This window comes from Zeugodacus cucurbitae, chromosome 4 (genome assembly GCF_028554725.1).
Source record: "Zeugodacus cucurbitae isolate PBARC_wt_2022May chromosome 4, idZeuCucr1.2, whole genome shotgun sequence".
Taxonomy (NCBI): Eukaryota; Metazoa; Arthropoda; class Insecta; order Diptera; family Tephritidae; genus Zeugodacus; species Zeugodacus cucurbitae.
Genome location: NC_071669.1, coordinates 30,036,261 through 30,063,882, shown reverse-complemented (window position 1 = coordinate 30,063,882; position 27,622 = coordinate 30,036,261). Strand labels below are relative to the sequence as shown.

The 27,622-nt window shown below is 39.7% G+C and overlaps 1 protein-coding gene across 1 annotated transcript; it reads right to left on the bottom strand.

Moving 5' to 3' along the window:
• Positions 1-19,139: 19,139 nt before the first annotated feature.
• On the bottom strand, positions 19,140-20,140 carry LOC105219961 (uncharacterized). Its single transcript, XM_011196321.2, has 2 exons — positions 19,325-20,140; positions 19,140-19,265 (listed from the first exon to the last, which is right to left on the bottom strand). The coding sequence occupies exons 1-2, from the start codon at positions 20,138-20,140 to the stop codon at positions 19,140-19,142; spliced, it is 942 nt and encodes a 313-aa protein (XP_011194623.2).
• Positions 20,141-27,622: the final 7,482 nt, after the last annotated feature.

Sequence of the window (27,622 nt, the reverse complement as noted above, 5' to 3'; positions counted from 1 at the left end):
CATCAATCGGTTAATTGCTATTCTAATTTCTTCACGGTCGGGCAATGGAACATCTGTTCCATTGTCATCGATTGGAGAATCGGGTTCGCCTTCTCCTGGTGTTGTACTCTATATAGCCTGCCCAGGCATAATATCAAAACTGATACTTACTGAAAGGTACATCATGGGTGGTGACTTTAATGCAAAACACACTCATTGGGGATCCCGTTTAACTACAACCAAAGGGCGAGAAATACTGACAGCTGTACAAGTTATTGGATGCAATGTCATTTCGAAAGGGAGACCTACTTATTGGCCTGCAGATAGTAATAAATTACCAGATCCACTTGACTTTTTTGTCACCAATAAAGTGTCGAAAATCAATTTACGTATTGAAGATAGCTCAGATTTAAGCTCTGATCATTCCCCAACTAATACTAACTTTATGTGAAAAACCAGTAATTTCGTCGGGCACGTGTTCTATATCTAATAAACATACTGATTGGTATAAATTTAAGACTATACTGAATAAAGTCGTTTTTAAGCCAAAGCGCATATCGACAGATGCTGACTTAGATTGTGAAGTTGAATCTTTCACAAAAGTATTTCGAAATGCTGTGTGGAAAAGTACACCGAATTTTCGCCTGAATCTAAGTGGAAACAAATTCCCAAAATACATCTAAGATGGTATCCATAAAACACGCAAACTCCGACGAGGATGGCAACAAACTATATCGGCTGCTCTTAAAACAGAGCTTAATAGATGTACAGCGGAACTAAGAACAAAAATTATACAGTTTTAAAACTATTCTCTCAAAACGTATTTGTCCAAACTCACTGTTGATAAAACTACCAATTATTCGCTCTGGAAAGCTGCAAGGAATATTAATAAACAAATAAAACATGTCGCACCAATAAATAAACGAAAATGAATGGGCCAAAAAGAATTCACAAAAAGCTGCAGTATTTGCAAATCATTTGAGAAACACATTTACACCTAACAATGGACATGAGCTGTGAACTGTGAAAATAGTTGGTTGGATCCACTCGTCAGCACTTCTCCAGTTACTAGTAAAGAAATTAAAAGTCTTATCAGGAACGCAAGTCTCAAGGGCTTTGATTTAATAACCAGAGAGATATTACGCAATCTACCAAAGAATTGTCTAAAAAAAATTGTAAACAGTGCATTATACTTAAGATACGTTCAATCGTTTTGGAAAGTTGTTACGATACCTAAGCCGGGTAAACCACTACACATCATCTTATAGGCAAATATCGCTGCTGCCAGCTCTATCGAATGTCTTCGAGAATGTTCTCATAAAGAGGCTCAAATCAATAATAGATCGGAAACACCTTATACCAGTACATCAGTTCGGCTTTCATTCAACAATTGACCAAGTACAGCGAATCGTTAATTTCGTTGAAAATGCTATGGATAAAAAGAGCGTTTGTTAGGCGTCTTTCTTAGACGTGTCTCAGGCTTTTGATAGAGTTTGGCTTTCGGGTCTACTGCTGAAATTGATATGTATTTTACCCAAACCTTATTGCGAAATAATTGCTTCCTACCTAAAAGATAGATACTTTCGGATAAAACATACTCAAACTTGCAACCGATAGAAGCGGGTGTTCCCCAGGGAAGCGTGTTGGGGCCAGTGCTTTACTTGCTTTTCAAGTGATATCCCCACTGACTCAAGTTACGTGACAGCGACATTTGCGGATGACACAGCCCTGTTAGCAGCATGAGAGTCAACCTCAGTATCTACCCTTCGAGAACAGACAGCGGTCAATGCAATTCCTAAATGGGCTTCCAAGTGGCGCATTAAATTAAACGATTCCAAATCAATTCACGTAGACTTAGTTTAAAAAAACCATCATACCATCCCATTTATATAAATGGTACTCGTATACCACATCACAATAATGCTAAGTACCTAGCAATCACCCTAGAAGCTAAGCTTCGCTGGAAAGAGCATGTCAAGAAAAAAGGGGTGAGCTTGATTTAAAATTTGCTAAGTTTTACCATCTAGTCAGTAGGAGATCCACGCTTTTAATTTAAAACAAGCTGTTTATTATAATCAAGTACTAAAGCCAATTTGGGCCTATGAAGCCAACTATGCGGTTGCTAAAGTCAAACTGTATTGTACAAAGGTACTAAGACTAACCAAACGTGCAAACACTCACAAAATGAGGCTTATACAGCATGTAAATGAAGAGGCATCCAGACTCATCGGTACTGCTGAACAAGAAAACCGACTGAATCGTAATACGTACGTACGTATTGTACTAGCACAAAAAATGGTGGACGATTTAAGCGAAACCAAACAACAAGAACATATCATACAAGGCACACATAGACGTGCTCACAGAAACTACAAAAATAACGCACAGGAAATCTCGCTCAGATACTACTGGCCAAACATACGTGACGCTTGTAAAAAAGAAGTACAAGACAGCGAAATCTGACTCACAAACAAGTATGACCAAATAAACAACCAATAGGTTCAGCACCAATACCAAACAAAGTAGGCGAATATATGTATACACTTCGACTTATTTTTTATGAGCAATAATATGTACATTAGTTCAAACGACAAATACTCCAAATTCTGTCATTTGAACAAATACCATCAAAGAAGGACACATACAAATATGTTGGCGAGATACTGTCACAAATATACCCAAACGCAAAGTTTGTAATGACTGATATCGAATCAACATTTACTGGCATATGTGCACAACAAATATACAAACAACTACAAATAAAGCATACCAAAGCATACATTCAGCCTCAGAGAAGCGTTTAAAAGGCATAAGAAGGACCTGAAGTCAGCTATCATCTGTAGTAAGAAAAACTGCTTAGAAAGCTCTGTGAAGAAGCAAACGTAGACCCACCCTGTTCCTAAAAATGTATAATGCCTGTATAAAAGAAGGAATATCTTCCGACCCCTGGAAAGTGCAACATTTGGTACTAATCCCAAAACCAAAAAAGCCACCAGATGAACCTTCATCGTATCGACCTCTGTGTATGCTTGACACAATGGGCAAAGTGTACGAAAGCTTAATAAGAAACCGCTTGGAATTTGCAATCCAGGAAGCCGGCGGATTATCAGAGAGACAATACGGCTTCATAAAACGGAGATCCATGCTTGCTTGTATGCTTGACACAATGAGCAAAGTGTACGAAAGCTTAATAAGAAACCGCTTGGAATTTGCAATCCAGGAAGCCGGCGGATTATCAGAGACACAATACGGCTTCATAAAACGGAGATCCACTATCGACGCACTAAAGGAAGTCGTTGACACTGCAAGGAGCGCAGTAAGTGAAAAACGATGGAAAGGTGGCACAAAAAAGTACTGCGCGCTGATAACCCTGGATGTGAAGAATGCCTTTAATTCAGCGAAACGGGCAAACATAATCAAAGCCCTTTACGATAAACGAGCCCCTCAATACCTCATAAAGATCTTAATGAGTTATTTTGAAAATAGAAAGCTGATATTCGACACGAACGAAGGCACAAAAAGCCACTCTATTTCAAGTGGAGTATCACAAGAATCGGTGTTAGGTCCCCTACTATGGAACCTTATGTATGACGGGGTACTAAAAATACCTTAACATAAAACTGTCAAATTAATAGCATATGCAGACGACCTAATAGTAGTAGCAGTGGCTAAGCACCTATACGACCTCCGAATGCAATGAATGCATAAGTGATCCGCGCCCATGGTTCTCCTCCATGAGTTTGGAACTGGCTGAGCACAAAATAGAGGTATTGCTCATAAGCACTAGAATAATTGAAGAAAAAACAAGTAAGGAAAGGCTAAGTTCGGGTGCAACCGAACATTTTATACTCTCGCAATTTATTGAAGAAATTTTATTAAGATAACATGCAAATTAACCCATAAATTCGGCATAAAGTTTAATAGAATAACGAAAATCGTCATATATAGTATATGAGGGCTGAGGTAATTCCTGAACCGATTTCATTCATTTTCATCAGCAAGGTACACTATATCCAAGACGATACGCTCACTTAATTTTGCTAAGATAGCTCACATATTAACCAATACATATATGCGGAATAAAGCTCACCGTATTTTTGAAAAACCTATAATTAGGTATATGGGAGCTAGGAGAAGATAATTTTGAAAAACCTACAATGAGGTATATGGAGATGTTATGACTCGATTTTAATAATTTTTGGAAAAGAGACACACTATCAGAAGAAACAATTTCCTCTGAATTACATTAAATTATCTGAGAGATTTACCCATATTTTCGGTTAAAATTTATGATTAGGCGCAGAGTTCAACATGTTCGATATCTGGGGCATTGAAAAGTAATGATCCGTTTTCGACAATTTTTTCGCAAGTGAAGCCAGAGATGCATTATTTGTGTAAAGTTTTATTTCGCTATCTCCATTGGTTCCTTATGTTTGCATTATAAAGTGAAGGAATAAGATGGAATTAAAAATGGAGTAATAAGGAAAGTAGTCGTGGTTGTGAACCGATTTCGCCTTCTTATGGTACCAAGGAATATTTGTGCCAAGTTTCATCAAGATATCTTATTTTTTACTCAAGTTACACTCAAACAACCGTTAGGATTCCAAACTAAAAATAAAACAGCACCTATCGTACACTTTAAGTAAAGCCTTTGTTTGCTTTGTACAACTCCTTATCGAGAATGATGGGAAATAGAGGCTGCGTTCGTTCCAGTAGGAGACTGTTAATTGCAAAGGCGATGAGCTCCATAATCATGTATGCAGTGCCAATATGGATCCAGGCGCTAGACATAAAAGCGTATGCCAGGCCCATATACACTATACATAGACTCACAGCTATAAGAGTAATAAGTGCTTTCCGAACTATATCTAGCGAAGCGGCCGAAGTACTAGCTAGTAAGCCGCCCATAGACATCCAGGGAAGTGAATTTGCGCGACTGCATGAACTACCAGCGCCTCATACAAATACAGTATAGCTAGAGCAGAGAAAAGTGAGCTCCACAATGTGGCAGCAACGGTGGAAAACCTTGACCAAAGGACGGTGGACTCACAGACTGATACCTGACATCCACACGTGAATATATAGAAAGCATGGGGACCTTGATTTCGACCTGACCCAAATATTAAGTGGTCACGGGTGCTTTAGAAGTTACCTATTTAAATTCCGTCATGACGTCAGTCCATATTGTCCGATGTGTGCAGAGTCCGTAGAAAACCCTGAGCACGTATTATTCTATTGCCCTCGCTTCTTAGATATAAGGGAAAAGTTGAAAACAATCATGTTTGACTGCAGTTATGTGTCAGTCCTCCGATAATTGGAAAGCTGTTAGCGAAGCGGCAGCTTTCATTATGACAGCACTGAGACATTTGCAATAGATTAGGCGTCAGTCAGTCCGTGCTATACAGGAGACGTAAAAGTCTAACCACTCCCACGAAGTAATACTTAATCCGGTGTTTCCGTGGGAGAGTCCTGTGTTGGGAGTAGCTTAGGTTTAGCGGATTAAAGTTCGGCTTGCGATGCTTCCCCCTACTATAAAAAAAAGCATACCAAAACTCCAGCCTATCATTCGACAACAAATTGTCAAATTGAAAGGATGCCTAGCACAATTATCGAACTCGCAAAAGTTTCTGCTCATCAACACAGTTCGGCACCTGATGAACAGATATTTGAAGCAGTCCGACAATACAACAAAAAATCCATTCCGTAACCAACCACAAACCCGGGGACGTCTTTTTAATCGAATGGAATATCCTTTCGAAGCTATGGAATATGTGCTGCAAGCAAATTCAGAACTATGGATGCAAACGCTGCTACATGGAACACAAATCATTTACAGACACTTTTTTACACAAGCACGAAAATTGGAACGACATGGTTTAGGTGCTTTTGAAACCGTTTATTATCACGACGTGTGTCAACTGGGTTATGCCAATGAGCTAGAGGGCAAAGCAGTTTCAGTATTTTTGGGCTTACCGGCACTTGGCCGTGCCATTAGCAGCTAAAACACAGAAAGTAAAGGGTAAATTTAAGTAAATGTTTGTGCTCATAGAAATTTAAAAACTCTTTGTATGTTTAATTAGGAGGACTTTTTTTACAAACTATAAAAATTCAAATTTTACTTTATATTTATATTCCTCCCAGATGAATCTAGTACTAGTGAAATTAATGAAAGGACAGATCTTATAAAAACTCTTAAAGAAACCAAAAGAGTCCTCACATAATGTGCGCAGCTTACACTTCCAGCCCGCGCGGGGTATTTGACATTCGCCACTCTTCTTCCAGCCTTTGTCCGATAGCAAAAATTGTTCAACTATTCAATTCTTTATACATATGTATATAGTGTAGTACTATAATATGTATATGTATAAAGTAAATATAATAATAAACACCTAAATGGAATGATATTTTCAATAAATATGTAATATAATTAATGATTTTGTTATTAAATTCTCATTTGGGATTTTGGAGTATAGTTTCTGGGCTTTTGTGGGTCGCAGTACTGAAAGTGCAGTTTTGGTTCGCAGTTTTGGGTCTTTCATCCGTAATTGTACCAAGATCATTTACAGAATTGTGCAAGAGGTGTATATAAATTGTGAAATGATGAATGTAATGTGCAAGAAAGGGATGAACGATCACACGTACACAATAGTTTCTGGTACTTGCAGGGATGATTTTGTATGGATGAATCGATAACATGCAATATAAATGGAGATTCTTCTTCATCGCGGGTCAAAATGTGATTATAATCTTTCATTTCTGCAACATCGTTAACAACAAATAAATTTTGAAGGAATTACGAAGCTGTTTGATATTCCTCATTGACCTTCCACACAGCTGGATCTAAATCAAAGAAGTCGGTCTGAAGTTCGAAATTGATAAAAAAAAACTCGAGACAAAATCAGATAAGTCACAAGCCAACAAATCCTACAAATTTGGACATGTACGGTATTTGATTAAATTTATAGCAGGAGCCTTCGCTGTTTAAATGTTCACCATTTTTTGCTTGATTTGGAGTGAAACGCTTAGATCGAAAAATGCTAATTCTACTGTTTCGTGTGTCAAATACCATGATGATGATTACAAATAATAACTACGCGTAGAATTGTAAATAAAAATATAATAATTTAATAATAATAATAATATTTGTAAAAAGCTGTAAATAGAATCCACAGAACACTAATCAAACTTCTTACCTGATCGTTTTAATTCTAATATTTCCTCATGTTTTAATTTTCGTGCTTATTTTCCTTTTCTCAATTTTGTTCTTTCTTCTTTGTATGCTAATTTCATATCAATTCCCAACATTGAGCCAGGTCGCCTTTTTTCCAAAACTTCCTTATCTTCCTCATTCCTCATCATCATCTAACGTATACATGAAAACATCAAATTTTTGTTTCATTCCGGTTTTAATTTTCTCCACTCTCACTTTGTTGAAGTTTTTTCAATCTTCGTACAATTTAAGTAGCTTTCTCGCACATTTATGAGAATCTCGAGTTGGTATACGAGCTTGTTGACAAAATATAAAAACAGCATCAATCGTTAGTCTTGCACTTTCTTTCGAGGTTAGTTTTACAAAACGCATATTGTAGTAAAGCACTTATAAAACTTGCCTATTTGATCTCCCACAATTTGATGTGATATATGCCCAATAAAAGCAATTTGTCCTTGTTTTTCAATTTATGCGTTTTCACCGAAATTACTGACAAATCCAATGCTTTCGCCATTTTCAAAGTAAGATAACGTCAATTTCGAATGTATTATCTGTTAAACACGAAATCAGAGCATAAAAGAGATAACACCCCACCTTGTGGGGTACCTCTGCGGACCTCCTTGATCATTCTGTCATCATTCCATTCTGCTATTATACTTCTTGAAGTCAAGAGGCTTTTGACCCACCGTTGTATTGCAGTTTCAACGCCTTTTGACTCGATACAGTTCAGAATGGCTTCCATTGACACGTTAACAACTCCGGAGATGTCCAGGAAAGCTCCGAGGGAATATTCCTTATATTCCGAAGCTTTTTCGATGCTGAATACCAGTGAATGGAGTGCAGTCTCCTCGGATCTGCCTTTTTGTATAAGCATGTTGCGCTTTAGACAAGCTGACAAGAGGAAGTAAGTTAAGCTTATGGGTCTAAATTCTTTCGAGTAGGTTGGGTTGTTTTTACCCGCCTTTGGTATAAACACAACCCTGGCCTCACTTCATGAATGCGGCACATAGCCGAACTTCAAGCACCCCTGAAAATTGTTTTTAGCCACGGCACAACCAGCCATTGAGCTCTTTGCACCACGCCAGGAATAATTCCATCAGTACCGGGTGATTTAAATGCGTCGAAGGACTGGATTGCCCATTCTATCCTCCGTGTTGTGATGATATTTTCGGGTACACTTACAGCCCTTTTTCCTTCATTAATGGGACTAGCCGTGTTCTTGTAGCCCGGGAAGAGCACACTGAACAGGTCTTCTAATGAATCCTTACAGTTATCCGTCCACCCCCCGTCACCTTTGCGAATTAGACCAAGCGGGGCAGGGCTTTTGGATAGTAGCTTCCTGAGTCTCGCCTCGTTGGTCTTTTCCAAGCTGCTACAAAAGTGTATCCAGGACTGACGTTTGGTCCTGCGCACCAACTTTTTGCAGTCCCTTAAAAGATCCTTGTACTCGTTCCAACAGTCCTCACTTTTTGCTTGTTTGGCCCGGTTGAACATATCACGTACCATGCGTCTATGCAATCCGAGCTCCCTATTCCACCAAGGGGGCTTCGTTTTGCGCTTTAATCGTGACTGGATTCACGCCTGCCTCTACTTCTTCATGAGAATTGAACACGCAAGGTCTTAGTCTTTTGTGCTCTAATATTTGAACATAGAGATCCCAGTTTGTATTTCTGGGATTTCTCCTAACGTCTACCTTAATTTCAGAGAATGACGGTGTTCATAGCACTCTCCAATTCTCTACTATTGCACATCAACCGGTATACAGTGTTATGTCTAAGGCGTTTTTTGAGGTGGGTCTTATATATGTAGGCTCCTCTCCTCGGTTAGCTATCACTAGACTACTTGTTGCATCGGCTCCCACTACTAGCGCCTGCTTCGTTCTTCTGGATGCCGCTACCAGCCTATGGACCTCGTCATCATGTGGCAGGTAACAGAATGCAAAGAGTATAGGCTCACCCTTGACATCCTTTACCGTCACAACAGTCAGGTCGTCTGTGGAGAGGCTAAGATCAATATGGGAATACATATTTTTGCTCACTAATATGGCTTACCTTGTTAATAACGCTCGGGGTCTATGTGGTGAAGTTTGACTTTCTTGGACTAAAGCCACATCGTAACCGCCCTTCTCTAAGTTGAGGAAGAGCTCGGCGGAGGCGACCCTACTTTTGTGGAGGTTCTCCTGTATTACCCTCAGCTCTCGGTTCTGCATTTCCAGAGTGCTGGATAGGTGCCTTCTCCACCTCCTGTAGGACCAGTGAAGTCGCCAGGATCTCTTCTAAACCGAGATCCTTCTCCACCTTAGTTTTCTCGAGCGTGTATCCGTTGCCGTCTGCGGGGTAGCGCTTCTTGAGGCGAAAGAACACGCTTCCAACGCCCCACGCCATCTTCCCGATCCTTGCGTACAGAATGTCGCCCGCCGCCTTATTGATCTGGAGGATGTAGCTTTGGCCTCCATCAGCTCCATCAAATGTGCGCATAGGTGCGCTTGGCTCAGCATCCATCCTCGCGAAGAGGGCTTCCAATAGCTTCATTTCCACTATTTTCCACCGCTCCTGTGACATCTGCCCCAGCGGGTTACTACGGTCAATGAGTGCCACGATCAGATGTCGTTTTGCAAAGAGAGTATTGTAGTTTTGTTCACATAAAGGATGTTAGTAAGTCATAAAACTAAAGGAGTTAGATATATGGTTATATATGTATATCAAAATGATCAGCATGACGAGACGAGTTGAAATCCGGATGTTTGTCTGTCCGAGCAACCGTTAACTTAATTAAAAACAAGTAAGGACGGGCTAAGTTCGGTTGTAACCGAAAATTTTATACTCTCGCAATTTATTGAAGTAATTTTATTAAGATAACACACAAATTTACCCATAAATTCAGCATAAAGTTTAATAGAATAACGAAAATTGTCATATATAGTATATGAGGGCTGAAGTAATTCCTGAACCGAATTTCATTCATTTACCAGCAAGGTGCACTTTATCCAAGACTAAACGCTCACTTAATTTTGCTAAGAAATCTCACATATTAACCAATACGTATGTATATGCGGAATAAAGCCCACCGTATTTTTGAAAAAACCTATAATTACGTAATGGGAGTGAGGAGATGTTATGACCCGATTTTAATAATTTTTGGAACAGAGACACACTATTAGAAGAAAACAATTTCCTCTGATTTACATTAAATTATCTAAGAGATTTGCCCATATTTTCGGTTAAAATTTGCCCTTAGGCGCTGAGCTCAACATGTTTGATACCTTGTAAAGTTATTGTCCGTTTCCGACAATTTTTTCACAAATGAACCCAGATATGATATACACTATTTGTGTAAAGTTTTATTCTGCTATCTTCATTGGTTCCTTATGTATACATTATAAAGTGAAGGAATCAGATGGAATTAAAAATTGAGTTATAAAGAAAGTAGTCGTGGTTGTGAACCGATTTCGCCCATTTTTTATCCGTGTTATCAGGGTGTGAAGAAAATATTATATACCGAATTTCATTGAAATCTGTCGAATAGTTCCTGAGATATGGTTTTTGACTTACAAGTGGGCGATGCCACGCCCATTTTCCTTTTTGTAAAAAAATATGAGTGCAGCTTCCTTCTGCTATTTCTTCTGCAAAATTTAGTGTTTCTGACGTTTTTTGTATGGGAGGTGGGCGTGATTATTATCCGATTTCAACTATTTTCACGGTGTGTGGTAGGGTACGTAAGAGAATCGACTGCAGAAAGTTTGGTTTATATAGCTTCATTGGTTTGCGAGTTTTACATAAATAACCGATATTGGGGAGGGTCACGTCCACTTCCCCAAAAAAATTACGTCCAAATATGCCCCATCCTAGTGCGATCTTTTATTCCAACTTTTACTGTTATAACTTTATTTATGGCTTAGTTATGACATTTTATGTGTTTTTGGTTTCCGATTTTGCCCATTTTCGAAAGCAACCCTCTCACGGTCCTAAGGAACATGTGTTCAAAGTTTCATTAATATATCTCAATTTTTACTCAATTTATCGCTTGCATGGACAGACGGACGGACAGACATCCGGATTTCAACTCCAGATATCTTGTCGAAACTTCGAAACACAAAATTTTACAGAAAAAATGACAGATGACAGCACTCAGATTTTTTTGAAAGGAAAATGGGCGTGGCGTCGCGCACTTATGGGTCAAAAAACTATATCTCAGAAACTACTCGGCCATTTTTTGGTATTCCGTGACAATTTTGATAAAACACGTGTGGATAACAAAATAATGTAAACAGAAACATATGATTCTGCCCAATTATATTGAATTGTAATGAAAAATTTAATTGAATTATTCAATAGCGAAAGCTTTCACATGCGTTTCTATATTTATTGCAAAATATTATTGCAAAATAGTTAATAATTTAACTTCTATTTCACAATAAATCCTTTGGTCTTGGACTAGACGTTATATTTCTGGGAGTGCGCAAATATTTCATGCTCCGAATCTGGCCCTATTTTTCACTCAAAAGGCCGTTTTGGATGAGAGTTTGTTTTAACAGAACCTTCCTTATTGTTGCTTCGTTGATAAGATTGGTTTAAGATTGACCAGCCTATCTATCCGATTCTGATGTCAAGATATCGACTGACCTGATGCAAAGTATTTGGTTTGGTTTTACAACCCCATTTACTCTACATAGATGACAAGGTTATGCCGCCTTTACTCGTTAACCTCGATAACAAACAGGGAGTGCCGCGCGTATATGTTGGTTGGTTGAAAATCAGATGAATCTTTTCTTATTCTTTTTATTGAAAAATGTATTCTAATGTACGTTCTCACATGCATTTCAATATTTGTTGCAAAATAGTTAATAATTTAAATTGAATTTTAGAATAAATCCTTTGCTCTTGGTTTAGACGTGAAGTTTGTGAGAGTGAATACTTTAATTATAATTTATTTAAAAATATTTGGGATGCAATTTAGTTGGTTGTTATGTTTAGTTTCAGAAAAGTTCCTTGGGGACTACGAATTCTAAACTTTGTTCATTATTGGCAAAAATTTGCTATGCTGTAATCGCATGCAATATATAGTGTAGGGGTATAAGCTTTTTAATAACCGCGCAAATTTGCAAAAAGCGAAACGCCCAAGCGGAGTTGTAGCGACGAAGAAATAAAGGGCCGAGTAATGACACTGTAAGGTGGTCAGTTATTAGACTGAAAAAATTCTTTCCCTTAAATACTATTCTAAACAATATTTCAATACCGCTAATACATAATTCGGCTTTGTATTAATTCATATATACATAAATATGTCATGTACTTTTAACAGTTCAGTTAATGTACTAAGTACCTACTTAACGCTATTGCTTCTTCATATACATATGATTCAGTTATCAAAGGAGAAATGTAAAATGGGAATGCAGCATTGCAATAGGCTACTTACATATTAAGCTTAGTACATGTTAAATAGGACTAACAAATGTGGACAAACAAACATATGCATAATTGCGTGAGCGAAACATAGCGTTAGCATAAGTGTACACAGCAAATGCAAGCAAACACAATGCAAATACAATTATTAACTGCATTGAGGTGAATGACTTCTAATGCTTAACCTTGAATATTAGGCAAATGAGAAAAAATTGAAATAGGAAAAATGTATAAGAACATATGGTCGATTTATGCAGCGGTTCGCAAACGTTGATCCAACATCCCGGCCCCGTTGAAAGGCTTTCAAAAAGGTAGAAATGGTCGCTGAATGATTCCCTTCGTTGTTCGAATATCCACCACACGTATTTTAGAGTCCTTTCCTGGTATACATTTTATAACTCTTCCAATATGCCTTTTTTGTGGTGGTATGTTGTCTTCATGGATGACGACCAATGAGTTGTTGTTGATGTTTGGTAGTTCCGAAAACCATTTTGGTCGCACTTGTAGTTAGTTGATGTAATCATTTGACCACCTGTTCCAAATCGTCTGTTTAATGCTTGTGATTTGATTCCATTTGTGTAAGCTGCTTATTTGAGCTGACAATCTTCGCTCTGGGGTGCTCACAGTGCACTACCAATAATAAAATGTCCCGGAGTTAATGCTTCATAATCGTTTGGATCCGATGACAATGGTGTAAATGGCCGAGAATTTAATACAGCTTCTATCTCCACCAGCACTGTTGTTAGTTCTTCAGCTGTGAGTCTTGCATTTTTGATGGTACGATTAAGATGACCCTTAGCCGATTTGACTGCGGCCTCCCAAATACCGCCGAAATGAGGTGCTCTGGGAGGAATGAAATTGAAGTTTATAAATTCATTAGCACAATATTTTACAATTGATCTTTGTTTTCGGTTTTAAACAAAAATGACTTTAATTCAGCTAATTTGCTGCAAGCGCCTACAAAATTTGTTGCGTTATCACAAAAGATGTCGGGTGTCGGAGTACCCTCCCTCTTCTTCCAATCATCCGCTTCAATGATCCTAAGAATGCATCCGTGGATAGATCCGATACAAGTTCGATGTGGACCGCCTTTGTCGCTAGACAAACGAAGATCGGTATGTACGCTTTATAAGGTGTTTTGCCTCGAATACGTAAATATACGTTGACTGGTCCGCAGAAGTCAATACTGCAACGTTCAAAATGGCGAGATGGAGTCAATCGCTCGACAGGTAACTGTCCCATTACTTGGTTCATCAGTTTTGGTTTGTAACGTATACAATGTGTGCACGATCTGACGATACGTCTTGTTAAATCGCGTGCATTGACTAAACAAAACTGAACTCTTCTTAGTGCAACGAGTGCCTTTGGTCCTGCGTGGTAATGTTTCTGATGTAGGTGGCGAACGTAATGTTCAACGAATTCGCATTTGCTTGGCAACAGCAAAGTAAGGCGTGATGCAACTCTTGTGGTGAAAGTGTTGATTCATTAAGTTTTGTACTATGTCGACAATTATTGATGACGCGAAACATTTATGCTATTAATCGAAGGCTGCTAGTGTGGTTACTCCGCTGATTCACGATTTCCAAAATGTAATTGGTGCTAACGATTGAATTGAATGCTGATTTTCGTTTCTCCCTTTCGACAACTTCCATGTCGATATCATTGCAGCTGTCTTTTGGCCATTTGTCTTGGTTTTCGTATAGAAATCCTGGCCCTGTGTACCATATTGAATTAACAAGTTCCTTTACAGTACATCCTCTAGACGCAACATCCGCCGGGTTACAATGAGTTGGTACATGTCTCCAATGGGCACCTTTGGTTAAATCCTGAATTTCCGAAATTCGATTGCTTACAAAAGTCAATAGTGTTGCAGAATGCATCTTCAGCCAATGTTAGACTATTTGTGAGTCTGTCCAAAGAAAAATATTAAAAGATTTATGAGAAATTGTTGGTTTGATTTTTGCTAATAAACGAGCGTGGAGAAGAGCGCCACAAAGTTCTAATTTTGGTAATGATTGTTTTTTGATGGGTGCAACTCTGGACTTAGCAGTGAGTAAGCGAATTGCAGTAGTGTCAAATTTGTTGATAACACGAGTATATATTGCACAGCCATATGCGCGAATAGATGCGTCACAGAATCAATGTATCTGATGAGACTACATATTTGTCGAAAAACAAGACCGCGGCACCTTAATTAAAGAAAGATCCGATAAGAAATTCAGGAAGTTTTTCCAAGCCGATCCAATGTTCTGTGGCACTGATTCACCCCAATCCAACTTTATATATATATATATTTGCGTAAGAACCGCTTTAAGCGATTATAGCCGAATCCACCAGAGCGCGCCACTCATTCCTCCTTTTTGCTTTTTGGCGCCAACTGGAAACACCAAGTGAAGTCAGGTCACTTTGCACTTGGTCTTTCCACCGGAGTGGAGTTCGTCCTCTTCCGCGGCTTCCTCCAGCGGGTACTGCATCGAATACTTTCCGAGCTGGAGTGTTTTCTTCCATCCGTACAACATGACCTAGCCAGCGTAGCCGCTGTCTTTTTATTCGCTGAACTATGTCAATGTCGTCGTATAAATCGTACAGCTCATCGTTCCATCGTCTGCGGTATTCGCCGTTGCCAATGTTTAGAGGACCATAAATCTTGCGCAAAACCTTTCTCTCGAAAACCCCAAGATTCGTCTCATCGGATGTTGTCATCGTCCACGCTTCAGCGCCATACATCAGGACGGGAATAATGAGCGACTTATAGAGTTTGATTTTAGTTCGTCGAGAGAGGACTTTACTTTTCAATAGCCTACTCAGTCCAAAGTAGCACCTGTTGGCAAGAGTGATTCTGCGTTGGATTTCAAGGCTGACATTGTTGGTGTTGTTAATGCTGGTTCCCAGATAAACGAAATTATCTACAACTTCAAAGTTATGACTGTCAACAATGACGTGGGAGTCAAGACGCGATTGCGCTGACTGTTTGTTTGATGACAGGAGATATTTCGTCTTGTCCTCATTCACCACCAGACCCATAAGCTTCGCTTCTTTATCTAGTCTGGAACACGCAGAACAAACGGCGCGGTTGTTGCTTCCGATGATATCAATATCATCGGCATACACAGGAGCTGTACACTCTTGTAGAAGATTGTACCTTCTCTATTTAGCTCTGCAGCTCGTATTATTTTTTCCAGCAACAGATTGAAGAAGTCGCACGATAGTGAGTCACCCTGTCTGAAGCCTCGTTTGGTATCGAACGGCTCGGAGAGGTCCTTCCCGATCCTGACGGAGCTTTTGGTGTTGTTCAACGTCAGCTTACATAGCCGTATTAGTTTTGCAGGTATACCAAATTCAGACATAGCGGCATAAAGGCAGCTCCTTTTCGTGCAATCGAAGACAGCTTTAAAATCGATAAAAAGATGGTGAGTATCGATTCTTCTCTCTCGGGTCTTTTCCAAGATTTGGCGCATGCTGAATATCTGGTCCATTGTCGATTTTCCAGGTCTAAAGCCACACTGATAAGGTCCAATCAGTTCGTTGACGGTGGGCTTTAGTCTTTCACACAATACGCTCGACAAAACCTTATATGCGATATTGAGGAGACTTATACCATGGTAGTTGGCGCAGATTGTGGGGTCTCCCTTCTTATGGACTGGGCAGAGCACACTAAGATTCCAATCGTCAGGCACGCTTTCTTCCGACCATATTCTACAAAGAAGCTGATGCATGCACCTTATCAGTTCTTCGCCGCCGTTTTTGAATAGCTCGGCCGGTAATCCATCGGCCCCCGCCGCTTTGTTGTTCTTCAAGCGGGTATTTGCTATTCGAATTTCTTCATGGTCGGGTAATGGAACATCTATTCCATCGTCATCGATTGGGGAATCGGGTTCGCCATCTCCTACCTTCTGAAACCTTCTGTAAATCGCTTCATCTTTTCATAAAATTTTCGAGCATTACCCATGTCGGCCAGCTTTTCAAGCTATTCATACTCACGCATTTCGGCCTCTTTCTTTTTACGTCTGCAAATGCGTCTCGCTTCCCTCTTCAGTTCTCGATATCTATCCCACCCCGAACGTGTTGTGGTCGATCGCAACGTTGCGAGGTAGGCAGTCTGTTTTCTCTCCACTGCGGAACGACAATTCTCATCGTACCAACTGGTTTTGTGGCGTTGCCGGAGACCAATTGTTTCGGCTGCAGCGGTATGCAATGAGTTTGAGATGCCGTTCCGCAGCTCCCTTATATCTAGATGCTGATGAGTGCTCTCAGAGAGCGGGAGTGCAAGTCGAGTAGAAAATCGTTCGGCTGTCGGTTGTGATTGCAGCTTTTCGACGTCGAACCTTCCTTGTGTTTGTTGACGGGCGTTCTTTGCTGCACAGAGGCGAGTGCGTATCTTTGCTGCTACTAGATAATGGTCCGAGTCAATGTTTGGTCCTCGGAGCGTACGCACGTCTAAAACACTGGATACATGTCTTCCGTCTATCACAACGTGATCGATTTGATTGCGCGTGTTTCGATCAGGGGACAGCCAGGTTGCTTGATGAATTTTTTTATTATTCGGGCCCCAGCGAAGTCGATCATCCTCAGGACGTTTGGCGATGTTTCGTCATGGAGGCTGAATTTTCCGACTGTTGTACCAAAGACACCTTCTTTACCCACCCTGGCGTTAAAATCGCCAAGCACGATTTTGACATCGTGGCGGGGGCAGCGCTCATAGGTGCATTCTAGGTGCTCATAGAAAGCATCTTTGGTCACATCGTACATCTCTTCCGTTGGGGCGTGGGCGCAAATCAGCGATATGTTGTAGCCATCCAACTTTAGTAGCCATATTTCTTGCAACAAGATTTTTGATGTTATAATGTATGTATGTGTGTGATTGGTGTTGCAACCGTTTAGCCGGTTATAGCCGAATCGACGATAGTGCGCCACCTCTCTCTCTCCTTCGCAGTTCGGCGCCAGTTGAAGATCCCAAGTGTAACCAGGTCGCTCTCCACCTGGTCCCTCCAACGGAGTGGAGGCCTTCCTCTTCCTCGGCTTCCTCCGGCGGGTACTGCATCGAACACTTTCAGGGCTGGAGTGTTTTCGTCCATTCGGACAACTTGACCTAGCCAGCGTAGCCGCTGTCTTTTTATTCGCTGAACTATGTCAATGTCGTCGTATAACTCGTACAGCTCATCGTTCCATCGTCTGCGGTATTCGCCGTTGCCAATGTTCTGAGGACCATAAATCTTACGCAAAATTTTCCTCTCGAAAACTCCTAGTGTCGTCTTATCTGATGTTGACATCGTCCAAGCTTCTGCACCGTAAAGCAGGACGGGAATGATAAGCGACTTGTAGAGCTTGATTTTGGTTCGTCGAGAGAGGACTTTACTGTTCAATTGCCTACTCAGTCCAAAGTAGCGCCTGTTGGCAAGAGTTATTCTACGCTGGATTTCGAGGCTGACATTGTTCGTGTTGTTGATGCTGGTTCCCAGGTATACGAAATTATCTACGACCTCGAAGTTATGACTGTCAACAGTGACGTGGGAGCCAAGACGCCAATGCGCCGACTGTATGTTTGATGACAGGAGATATTTCGTCTTGTCCTCATTCACCTCCAGACGCATTCGCTTCGCCTCCTTATCTATGCGGGAAAAAGCAGAACAAACGGCGCGGTTGTTGCTTCCGATGATATCAATATCATCGGCGTACGCCAGGAGCTGTACACTTTTGTAGAAGATTGTACCTTCTCGGTTTAGCTCTGCAGCTCTAATAATTTTTTCCAGCATCAGGTTAAAGAAGTCGCACGATAGTGAGTCACCTTGTCTGAAACCTCGTTTGGTATCGAACGGCTCGGAGAGGTCCTTCCCAATCATGACGGAGCTTTTGGTGTTGCTCAACGTCAATTTACACAGCCGTATTAGTTTTGCGGGGATACCAAATTCAGACATCGCGGCGTAGAGGCAACTCCTTTTCGTGCTGTCGAAAGCAGCTTTAAAATCGACAAAAAGGTGGTGTGTGTCGATCCTCTTTTCACGGGTCTTCTCCAAAATTTGACCCATGGTGAATATCTGGTCAGTTGTCGATTTTCCAGGTCTAAAGCCACACTGATAAGGTCCAATCAGTTTGTTGACGGTGGGCTTTAGTCTTTCATAGGGAACCAAAATACCAAGTGGGTCGTAAAGTGACGATGCAACAGAGAGAATAGAACGCTTTGTAAGTCGAGTGAGTCCTAGTTTTGCTTCAAATGAAAAAATAAAACAATCAAGATGAGAATCCAAGTGCATTGGTAATAGATGAATCTACGTTTAGATCCTTTGCAGAGTCGTCTTCTCTGAATCGATGGTGATTGGAATGCCACTTTGTTAATTTAAACTTTCCCAATTCTAACAGTTCTGTTACCTCTTGTTTTATCTTTGAGAGTTCAGTTAGACTGTCAGCACCACAGAGTAAGTCGTCTACGTAAAATGATGATTTCACGATCTTTACGCCAATTGGGTATTATTCTGAATGCTGCTCAGCTAGGTACATAAAACTCCGTATAGCAAGATACGGTGCAGCAGCCATTCCATACGTTACAGTATTTAGTTGGTAGGTGAAAATGTCTTCAGTCGGTGAACTCCTCCACAGAATGTACTGGAACTTTTCGATAATCGTCGTGCATTAATACTTGTCGATACATCTTGACTATGTCCGCAGTGAGTGCAAACCTATTGAATCGGAAACGAAGAAGAAGAATAAAAAGTTCACATTGGATTATAGGACCAACCATCTGCATATCGTTTAGTGATTTTTGTAATGTAGTTCGACAGGAGGCGTCAAATACAACTCGAAGCTTTGTTGTTGTACTTGTTGGTATAAGCACGCAATGATGTGGTATAAAATAATGTGGTTCGTTGAGATTTGGATTCACAATGCTCTTATGACCCAGGCCCTCGTAGTCGCGCATAAATTCAACATAATGTGCTGCCAATTGTGGTGATTTGGCTAATCGACGTTCTTGTGCATTGAATTGTCGCAATGCCGTAGTATATGACTCGCCCAGACACGTCGGATCAACCTTGAAAGGCAATTTGACGACTATTCTGCCGCAAGGTCTTCTTGACACGGTGGCATTATATAAATTATCGCAAATCTTTTCTTCACGAGTCCAAGCCTCTGGGATGGTAGTAACTTCTTCCAATTTCCACAACTTTTCTAATTTGGCATCTAAAGATTCATTGGCTAAAAATAAACAAGATGGTTTAGATATGTTGTTACTGCCGGTCTTATAGCGTCCCGAAACGATCCATCCTAAGAGAGTTTTTTGCAACATAGGTAAATTAGAACCAAGTTGAATTTGACCTACGGATAGGAGACTGAAGAATGTTTCCGTACCCAGCAACATGTCGATTTTCTTTGGTATATGAAATTCATCATCAGCGAGTACAATATTGTTTGGAATATTCCATGTTGAAATGTCGATTTCAGGATCTGGTTGATAAGCGATGTGCGATGTGATACAAAAGGTTAATGGAAGTTCGAAACCGGTGACTTGCGGCTTGATGTTAGTTGAAGTTTTGAATTTAATGTTTGTTGACGACATACCGATTCTTTGAATTTCTATGTTTTGTTTGCTTCTAGGCAGCAGCAAACTTTGCGAAAAATCATCTGTTATGAAATTGACTTGCGAACAGGAATCTAGCAGTGCTGTACCCAATCTATAATTCCCCGTTGAATCACGAACGAAAATTTTTGCAGTTGCAAGGATTACATTATCCAACGATGAATTATTCAAGTGTGTATGTACGGCTGCCTCTTGTGTAGAAAATGGTTGAGTAGCTGTTTGTTGGCATCTGTGTGATGATGGACAATTGGCGACTTGATGTCCCTTCGATAGGCAATTGATGCAAAGTCTAATTTTCTTTGCATGATCGAAACGTTGAGTGATGTTTAGCGACTTAAATCGTTCACAATTAAAAATCTTGTGGTTGCTATTAAAACAAAATTGGCACAATACGCTGAAGCAGGAAAAAGTATAACCTCTTGGTTGACTCCTTGATGTCGAAATGGAGTGTTTGTTAGCACCTTGAGCTGACGAAGTACCATGCGTGTTGTCGAGTGACTCTAGATATTGGCAATGTCTTTCAAAAACTTTAATACAATCTTCCCACGACGGCAGCGTTCTGAAGCCTAGCGACTCTTTCCACTTTTTGTTGGTCTGTTCATCAGACTTCTGCAATATTAGATAAATTAGCATAGCTTTAGAAATTTGCCTGTCACTACCTAGTGATGTTAAAGAACCATAAATAGCAGAAGCTTTGTCAATCAAACTTCTTAGCTGGATGCCATTAGGTTTCACAACTGCTCGTAAATCAAATAGAGAATTTATTCCTTCCAAGAAAATTAACGTTTTGTTGTCAAACCGTATCTTCAATCGTTCTAACGCCTTTGGGTAGTTTTCATTTATCACTTGAAACGCATTTACAGTTTCTAAGGCTTGGCCTTGGAGACAATTTCGTAAATGGTTGAATTTTTCGATATTTGTTAAATTGAACTCGTGATCAATTATTTGCTTGAACGAGGTAATAAAGTTTTGATAATTCGAATACTTGCCATCAAACGTAGGAAGCTTAAGTGGTGGAAGTTTTGAACTTAATTGTACCACGCAAGTTGTATTCGAAAGTGAAATATTGTTATCTTCTGCCAGTTGCGATTGAATAATCAATTTGGTTGTAATGTAAAGTTCATCCAATCTTTCGATGTTAGTTTGAATTGAGAGAATCTGCTTGAAATAGGACTCCAAGATGCCTAGACGGCATTTATATCCAGCCACTGAAAGAACCTTTCCATCTGGTAGGAAGCTAGCATCGATGATATTTTTAATCCGCGAAATATTTTTCTTGGTGCTAGCGCGTTGTTGTTTTAATTCGTCCAGAGACATTGTAGAACAGAATATTTTATGTGCTTCATGTACAAAATTATTTTGAATAATTATAACTATAATTCTAGTGACTACTTAGGTAATAAATGATTAGTTAATTTATTGCAAGTATCAAAAAAATTAATAAGTATGAGATGCAACAAACATACGAATATCACCTGCAGGAAGTGGTACTGACGAAACGTAACGGCGGCACACAGGTATGCTGTGCTGTTTGAGCGATGCTGGCGTGTTCAATGGTAAAGATGTTCGATGATGAAGATGCAATGACGATAATGTCCAACGATGTAGTCTATTACTAACTGTGTGCGAACGATGACGATGTATTCAATGGAGAAGATCCAACGCCGATAATGTCCAACGATGCAGTCTAATACTGACTGTGTGCGAACGATGACGATGTATTCAATGGAGAAGATCCAACGACGATAATGTCCAACGATGCAATCTAATACTGACCACCAAACTCCGAAATGATGTGCAAACAACGAAACAACTTACTCGTGCCCCACGTTTGGCGCCAAATGTAGGGCTATAAGCTTTTTAACAAAGCAAACAACGCACAAGCGGAGTTGTAGCGACGAAGAAATAAAGGGCCGAGTAATGACACTGTAAGGTGGTCAGCTATTAGACTAACTTTATTGCAAAATTATTTCCCTTAAATACTATTATAAACAATATTTCAATACCGCTAATACATAATTCGGCTTTGTATTAATTCATATATACATAAATATGTCATGTACTTTTAACAGTTCAGTTAATATACTACGAACCTACTTAACGCTATTGCTTCTTCATATACATATGATTCAGTTATCAAAGGAGAAATGTAAAATGGGAATGCAGCATTGCAATAGGCTACTTACATATTAAGCTTAGTACATGTTAATAAGACTAACAAATGTGGACAAACAAACATATGCATAATTGCGTGAGCGAAACATAGCGTTAGCATAAGTGTACACAGCAAATGCAAGCAAACACAATGCAAATACAATTATTAACTGCATTGAGGTGAATGACTTCTAATGCTTAACCTTGAATATTAGGCAAATGAGAAGAAATAGAAATAGGAAAAATGTATAAGAACATATGGACGATTTATGCAGCGGTTCGCAAACGTTGATCCATCATATAGAAAACAATTTCGTCAATGTTACACTCTTTATTTTCATTTTTTTATACAAAAAAGGGAAAAATAAACTTCTTAATATTAAAATGGCTCAATAGCGCGAGCATCAACATGTTCATATTTTTCCTCTTTGTATAAAAATAACGACCCAAGTAAAATACAGTGGAAATTCTCTAACTCGAATCACCATAATCCACTAAAAACTTCGAATTAGAGAGACTTCAAGTTATAGAAATGTTCATTAAAACATTAATTTTTCAAAAAGCTGTAAAATATAGATTTGTACACAGTTTTATTTATTTACTTCGTCAAACGTTTTATTTAAATACATTAAAACATGTTTTCTGTAATTTTGTTTGTTGCACTTTGCTATTTTTTGGCTTTTGACGTCTGTATCTTATGCCTTTGTTAGACGATTTATGAAATCTATAAGTGTAATATCATATTTTTTGTTCGCATCCATACGAATACAGGGACTCCTTTAAAATTGTTCTTTGATAGAAAAATTTTAAATTTTGAATTATGTGCTGGTCAAAAAGTTCGATTTATGGAAGGGTACTGCATCGAACACTTTCAGAGCTGGAGTGTTTTCATCCATTCGTACAACATGACTTAGCCAGCGTAGCCGCTATCTTTTTATTCGCTGAACTATGTCAATGTCGTCGTATAAATCGTACTGATTCTGAGTTGGATTTCGAGGCTGACATTGTTGGTGTTGTTAATGGTTGTTCCTAAGAAGACGAAACTATCGACAACTTCAATGTTATGACTGTCAACAGTGACGTGGGAACTAAGACACGAGTCCGCTGACTGTTTGTTTGATGACAGGAGATATTTCGTCTTGTCCTCATTCACCACCAGACCCATACTCTTCGCTTCCTTATCAAGTCTGGAAAAAGCAGAACAAACGGCGCTTCCGATGGTATCAATATCATCGGCGTACGCCAGCAGCTGTAAACTTATAATACATTGTACCTTCTCTATTTAGCTCTGCAGTTCGTGTTATTTTTTCCAGCAATGGATTGAAGAAGTCGCACGATAGTGAGTCACCCTGTCTGAAGCCTCGTTTGCTATCGAACGGCTCGGAGAAGTCCTTCCCGATCATGACGGAGTTTTTTGGTGTTGGTCAATACGAGGGCTGTTATATATATTTCTGGCCTAGGCAACACTAAGTGTTGCCAGGTGCAATCTGACATTTACATTGGAAAGTTTGACATTTTTTAGCATAACATCACCCAGAACGTTTTGTCATTTAATCGTGAATTGTTTTATTTATAGGGAATTAAAAAATTCATCTTGACCAAAGAATGGAATTAACTCCTGAACATTTTCGTGCGATCATTTTTCACAACTTTCGACGTGGATTATCGCGACAAGAGTACATCGATGAACTAAAATCTTTGTATGGCTATGAAGCACCATCCTATAGCACTGTGAAAAACTGGTTCAAAACGATTCAATCGTGGCCGACGCTCGTTCAAAGACGAATTCCGTGAAGGTCGTCCAAAAACAGCCGTTGTGCCAGAAAACATCGATGCCGTACGTGAACTGATAATGCAAGACCGTCATATAAAATACCTTCAGATAGAGGCATGCCTATGCATTTCTCCCACCAGTATACATTCGATATTGCATTAACACCTGGCCGTAAAAAAGGTTTGTTCTCGTTGGATCCCGCACAATTTGACAATCGCTCAAAAAAGTGCTTCGAAAATTGGTTTGAGCGCATGCAAAAGTATATAAATCTTGATGGAGAATATTTTGAAAAACAATAAAACCATTTTCATTGATAAATATTTCTATTTTCATTATTAGGACAGAAATATATATAGCAGCCCTCGTATCAGCTTACATAGCCATATTAGTTTCGTAGGGATACCAAATACTTTACACAAATACTGTATTTAAGGTGTGACATCACTTATGAAAAAATTGCCGAGATCGGACTATAACTTTTCAGGTCCCCGATATCGAAATGAAGAACTAAGTGTCTAAGCGTAATTTTTCACCGAAAATATCACCATATCTTTCAGATATTTTAATGTAATTCAGAGGGAATCTTTTTCTTCTAATAGTGGGTTAATATTTATATATTATATAATATTTTTATTATATTTTATTATTCGTTATAATATTTTATTATTCAATTTCCAATTTTCGGTTTAACTTATTCTAATGTGAAAACAAGTTGGTGTGTTATCTTTCTTATGTCGACACAATCTGGTTTATTAATCTAATAAACTTATTTGAGTCACCGCACACACACACAGCGCACTAAAATAGGTATCCGTATCCTCATTGGAATGGACGGACGGAATTAGAATCCTTGGTTTGGGTAGTGAACTGTTGGGTTGAGATGTGACGTGATGTGAGATGTTTTTGCATTCATAAGTCATGTAAACAACCCGGCCCCCTAGACGAATTAATCGGCTACGAGCCTCTGCAGCTGTTGCAGTGTATGGACTACAGCGCTCAACCCATTTGAGCGTCGTTGTTGCTGGCGATGAGCGTGGCGTGGTGGATATGGCCGTGCACGTGCTGCAGTTAGTTTGGTACGTCGTCATCGCTTGACTCGATCTCTGCGTGGTATGATACAGGGTTGATGTGATTCGACGACGGACCGGCTTGTCTGGGAAATCGGTGAAAGAGAGTGTGGTGTGGGTTTTGGGTTTTTTGATATATTAATATTGACATGCACAGTCGGCCCAGCACTCTATAGTGACGTGATCATCTGCTAGGCAGGTCATGCAATGCCCGTGTGCTCGTGCAATCTGTTGTCGTTGAGCGGGCTTCATGCTCTGAAATATGGAGCATCGTTTAAGGGCATGTGTGCGATGGCACAGGCTGCAACGTGGAGGTCCCTGTGGCTCCAATAGCTGATCTTCCCTTATCTCCCTTACTGCTGCGGCGGATGGCGGTCGCATAGCCTTGGTCCTTGGTGCAGCAACGGGTGCACCTGACGCTTTTGGTGTAGCGATTTCGGACACCACCAACTCGGTGCCGATTTGTATGGGAATATGAATATATATAAAAAGGTGGTTTGGAACTTAATCTGAAATTATGTTATTTTGGTTATGAGGGTATATATACATATTGATACACACATATAATAGTTTTATTTTATTCGCGCTTGTTTGAGTTCGTTTTGTGTTTACGAGTTATAAACGATTTTATTTTGAATTTTACGAATTCGCGTATTGATTGAGGATTTTTAATTAATTTTGCGATTTATTTTGCGGTTTTGGTGCAAATTGTTCTTCGCTGTTTGGAAGAAAGCACAGTTTAACGACTGGCCGTGTTAATATGCCGGTTTGTGTTCTTACATCGACTACTTTTATGTAACCATCTGATCCCCGATGAACCTTTTTAATGCGGCCTAGTAGCCATTCCATTGGAGGAAGGCTTTACCTGCCGTTTTCTTCAAATGGGACTTAAAGCTTTTTACTGATGATTCCCAGAGTCCGCCTATGAGTGGAGTACAAGGGGGTATAAATTGCCAATCGATTCCTTGGGGTGCATATTTATTGACAATATCAGGGGTGACTTCTTTCATGACGTTTATAAACTCCTTCTCTGTGGCTTTTTAGGCTCCGACAAAGTTTTTTTCACTGTCGCTCACTATCTTTGAAGGAAAACCGCGTCGTCCGACAAAGCGTGCAAATGCTGCAAGAAAAGCCGCAGTAGTCAGATCTGAACATAGCTCAAGGTGTACTTCCTTTGTCGTAAAGCATACAAAAACTGCCACATACCCTTTTCTAAAAAGAAAGACCTTAACATTGGGGACTTTATCTGGAAAAGTCCAGCAAAATCAACCCAAGTGATGGGTAGAGCATAATTGCAGCTTTCAGGTGGTAAAGCTGCCATGATCTGCGTTCGCATTTAGTGCTTGTATACAGTACATTGTTTGCACATAAAAATCGTCCTTTTGATTTGTGGCTTTAGTCGCGATATATAAATTTCTTGACGGACCATTTGTTGCATCAGGCGATGCTCACCATGCAGAGATGGATTTCACTGGAATAATGATGGGATGTCGTTCGTTGTAACTAAGGCTGGAGTTCGCTAATCTTCCATTTGCCCTGATTAATCCCTTAGCGTCCAAGAATGGGTCTAAGACGAGAAGGGACTTTCCCTTTTCGGTAGGTTGCCTATCGAGCAACTTAGATTTCTCTCGATTGAGTTTGGGTGTATGTGATGATACAAACTTTGGTATGTTGCAAGTGGCTCGCAAGGGTCATTTGGTATTCCTTTCATTTTTTGTTTAAGTCTTTGGGTAAATTTGTGGATATAAGCGACTACCATTAGTTCTCTAGGAGATGATGAAAATCGGTGGATAATATCATCTTCTTCGGGAGTGATATGAAAATTTTCAATTTTCTGACTTTCCGGCGGTATTATTTTCTGAACAGGAGACTTTGCCCATAATTCTTGTGATTCTGTTAGCCACGTAGGACCACTCCACCAGAGTGTAGTGCTGGTGAGGTGAAGTGGTTTACAACCTCTAGTTCCAAGATCCGCTGGGTTATCTGCACTTGCAACATGTTGCCATTTGGGCAACTTCTGGGCCAACTAAGTCTAAAATTTGCGATATGCGATTAGATACATACATATGTAGGTCTTCCAGGTATATGGTGATTTTTCTAACCATGCTAAAACTATTTCTGAGTCTGACCAAAGATATATTTTATGATCGCTTAGTTTGAGATGTGTATGAACCATTGAAATTAAATTTGTTAACAGAAGAGCACCATTCAGTTCAAGCCGTGGCAGACAAGGTGCAACTTTGGCTTTGGCTACCAAAATATGTGAGGATGTTTTGCTGTCGTGCTGAGTGCGTACGTAGACTATTGCGCAATAACCCTTTTCAGAGGCATCAAAGAAAGCGTGTAATTCTATTATACATTGAAGCTTATCCATCGAGGAACTCGAATTTCTGATATGCTGTGTAAGTTGTTAGCGAATTGAAGCCATTTTGTTAAGCGTACGGGTTTTACCTGTTCATCCCATTC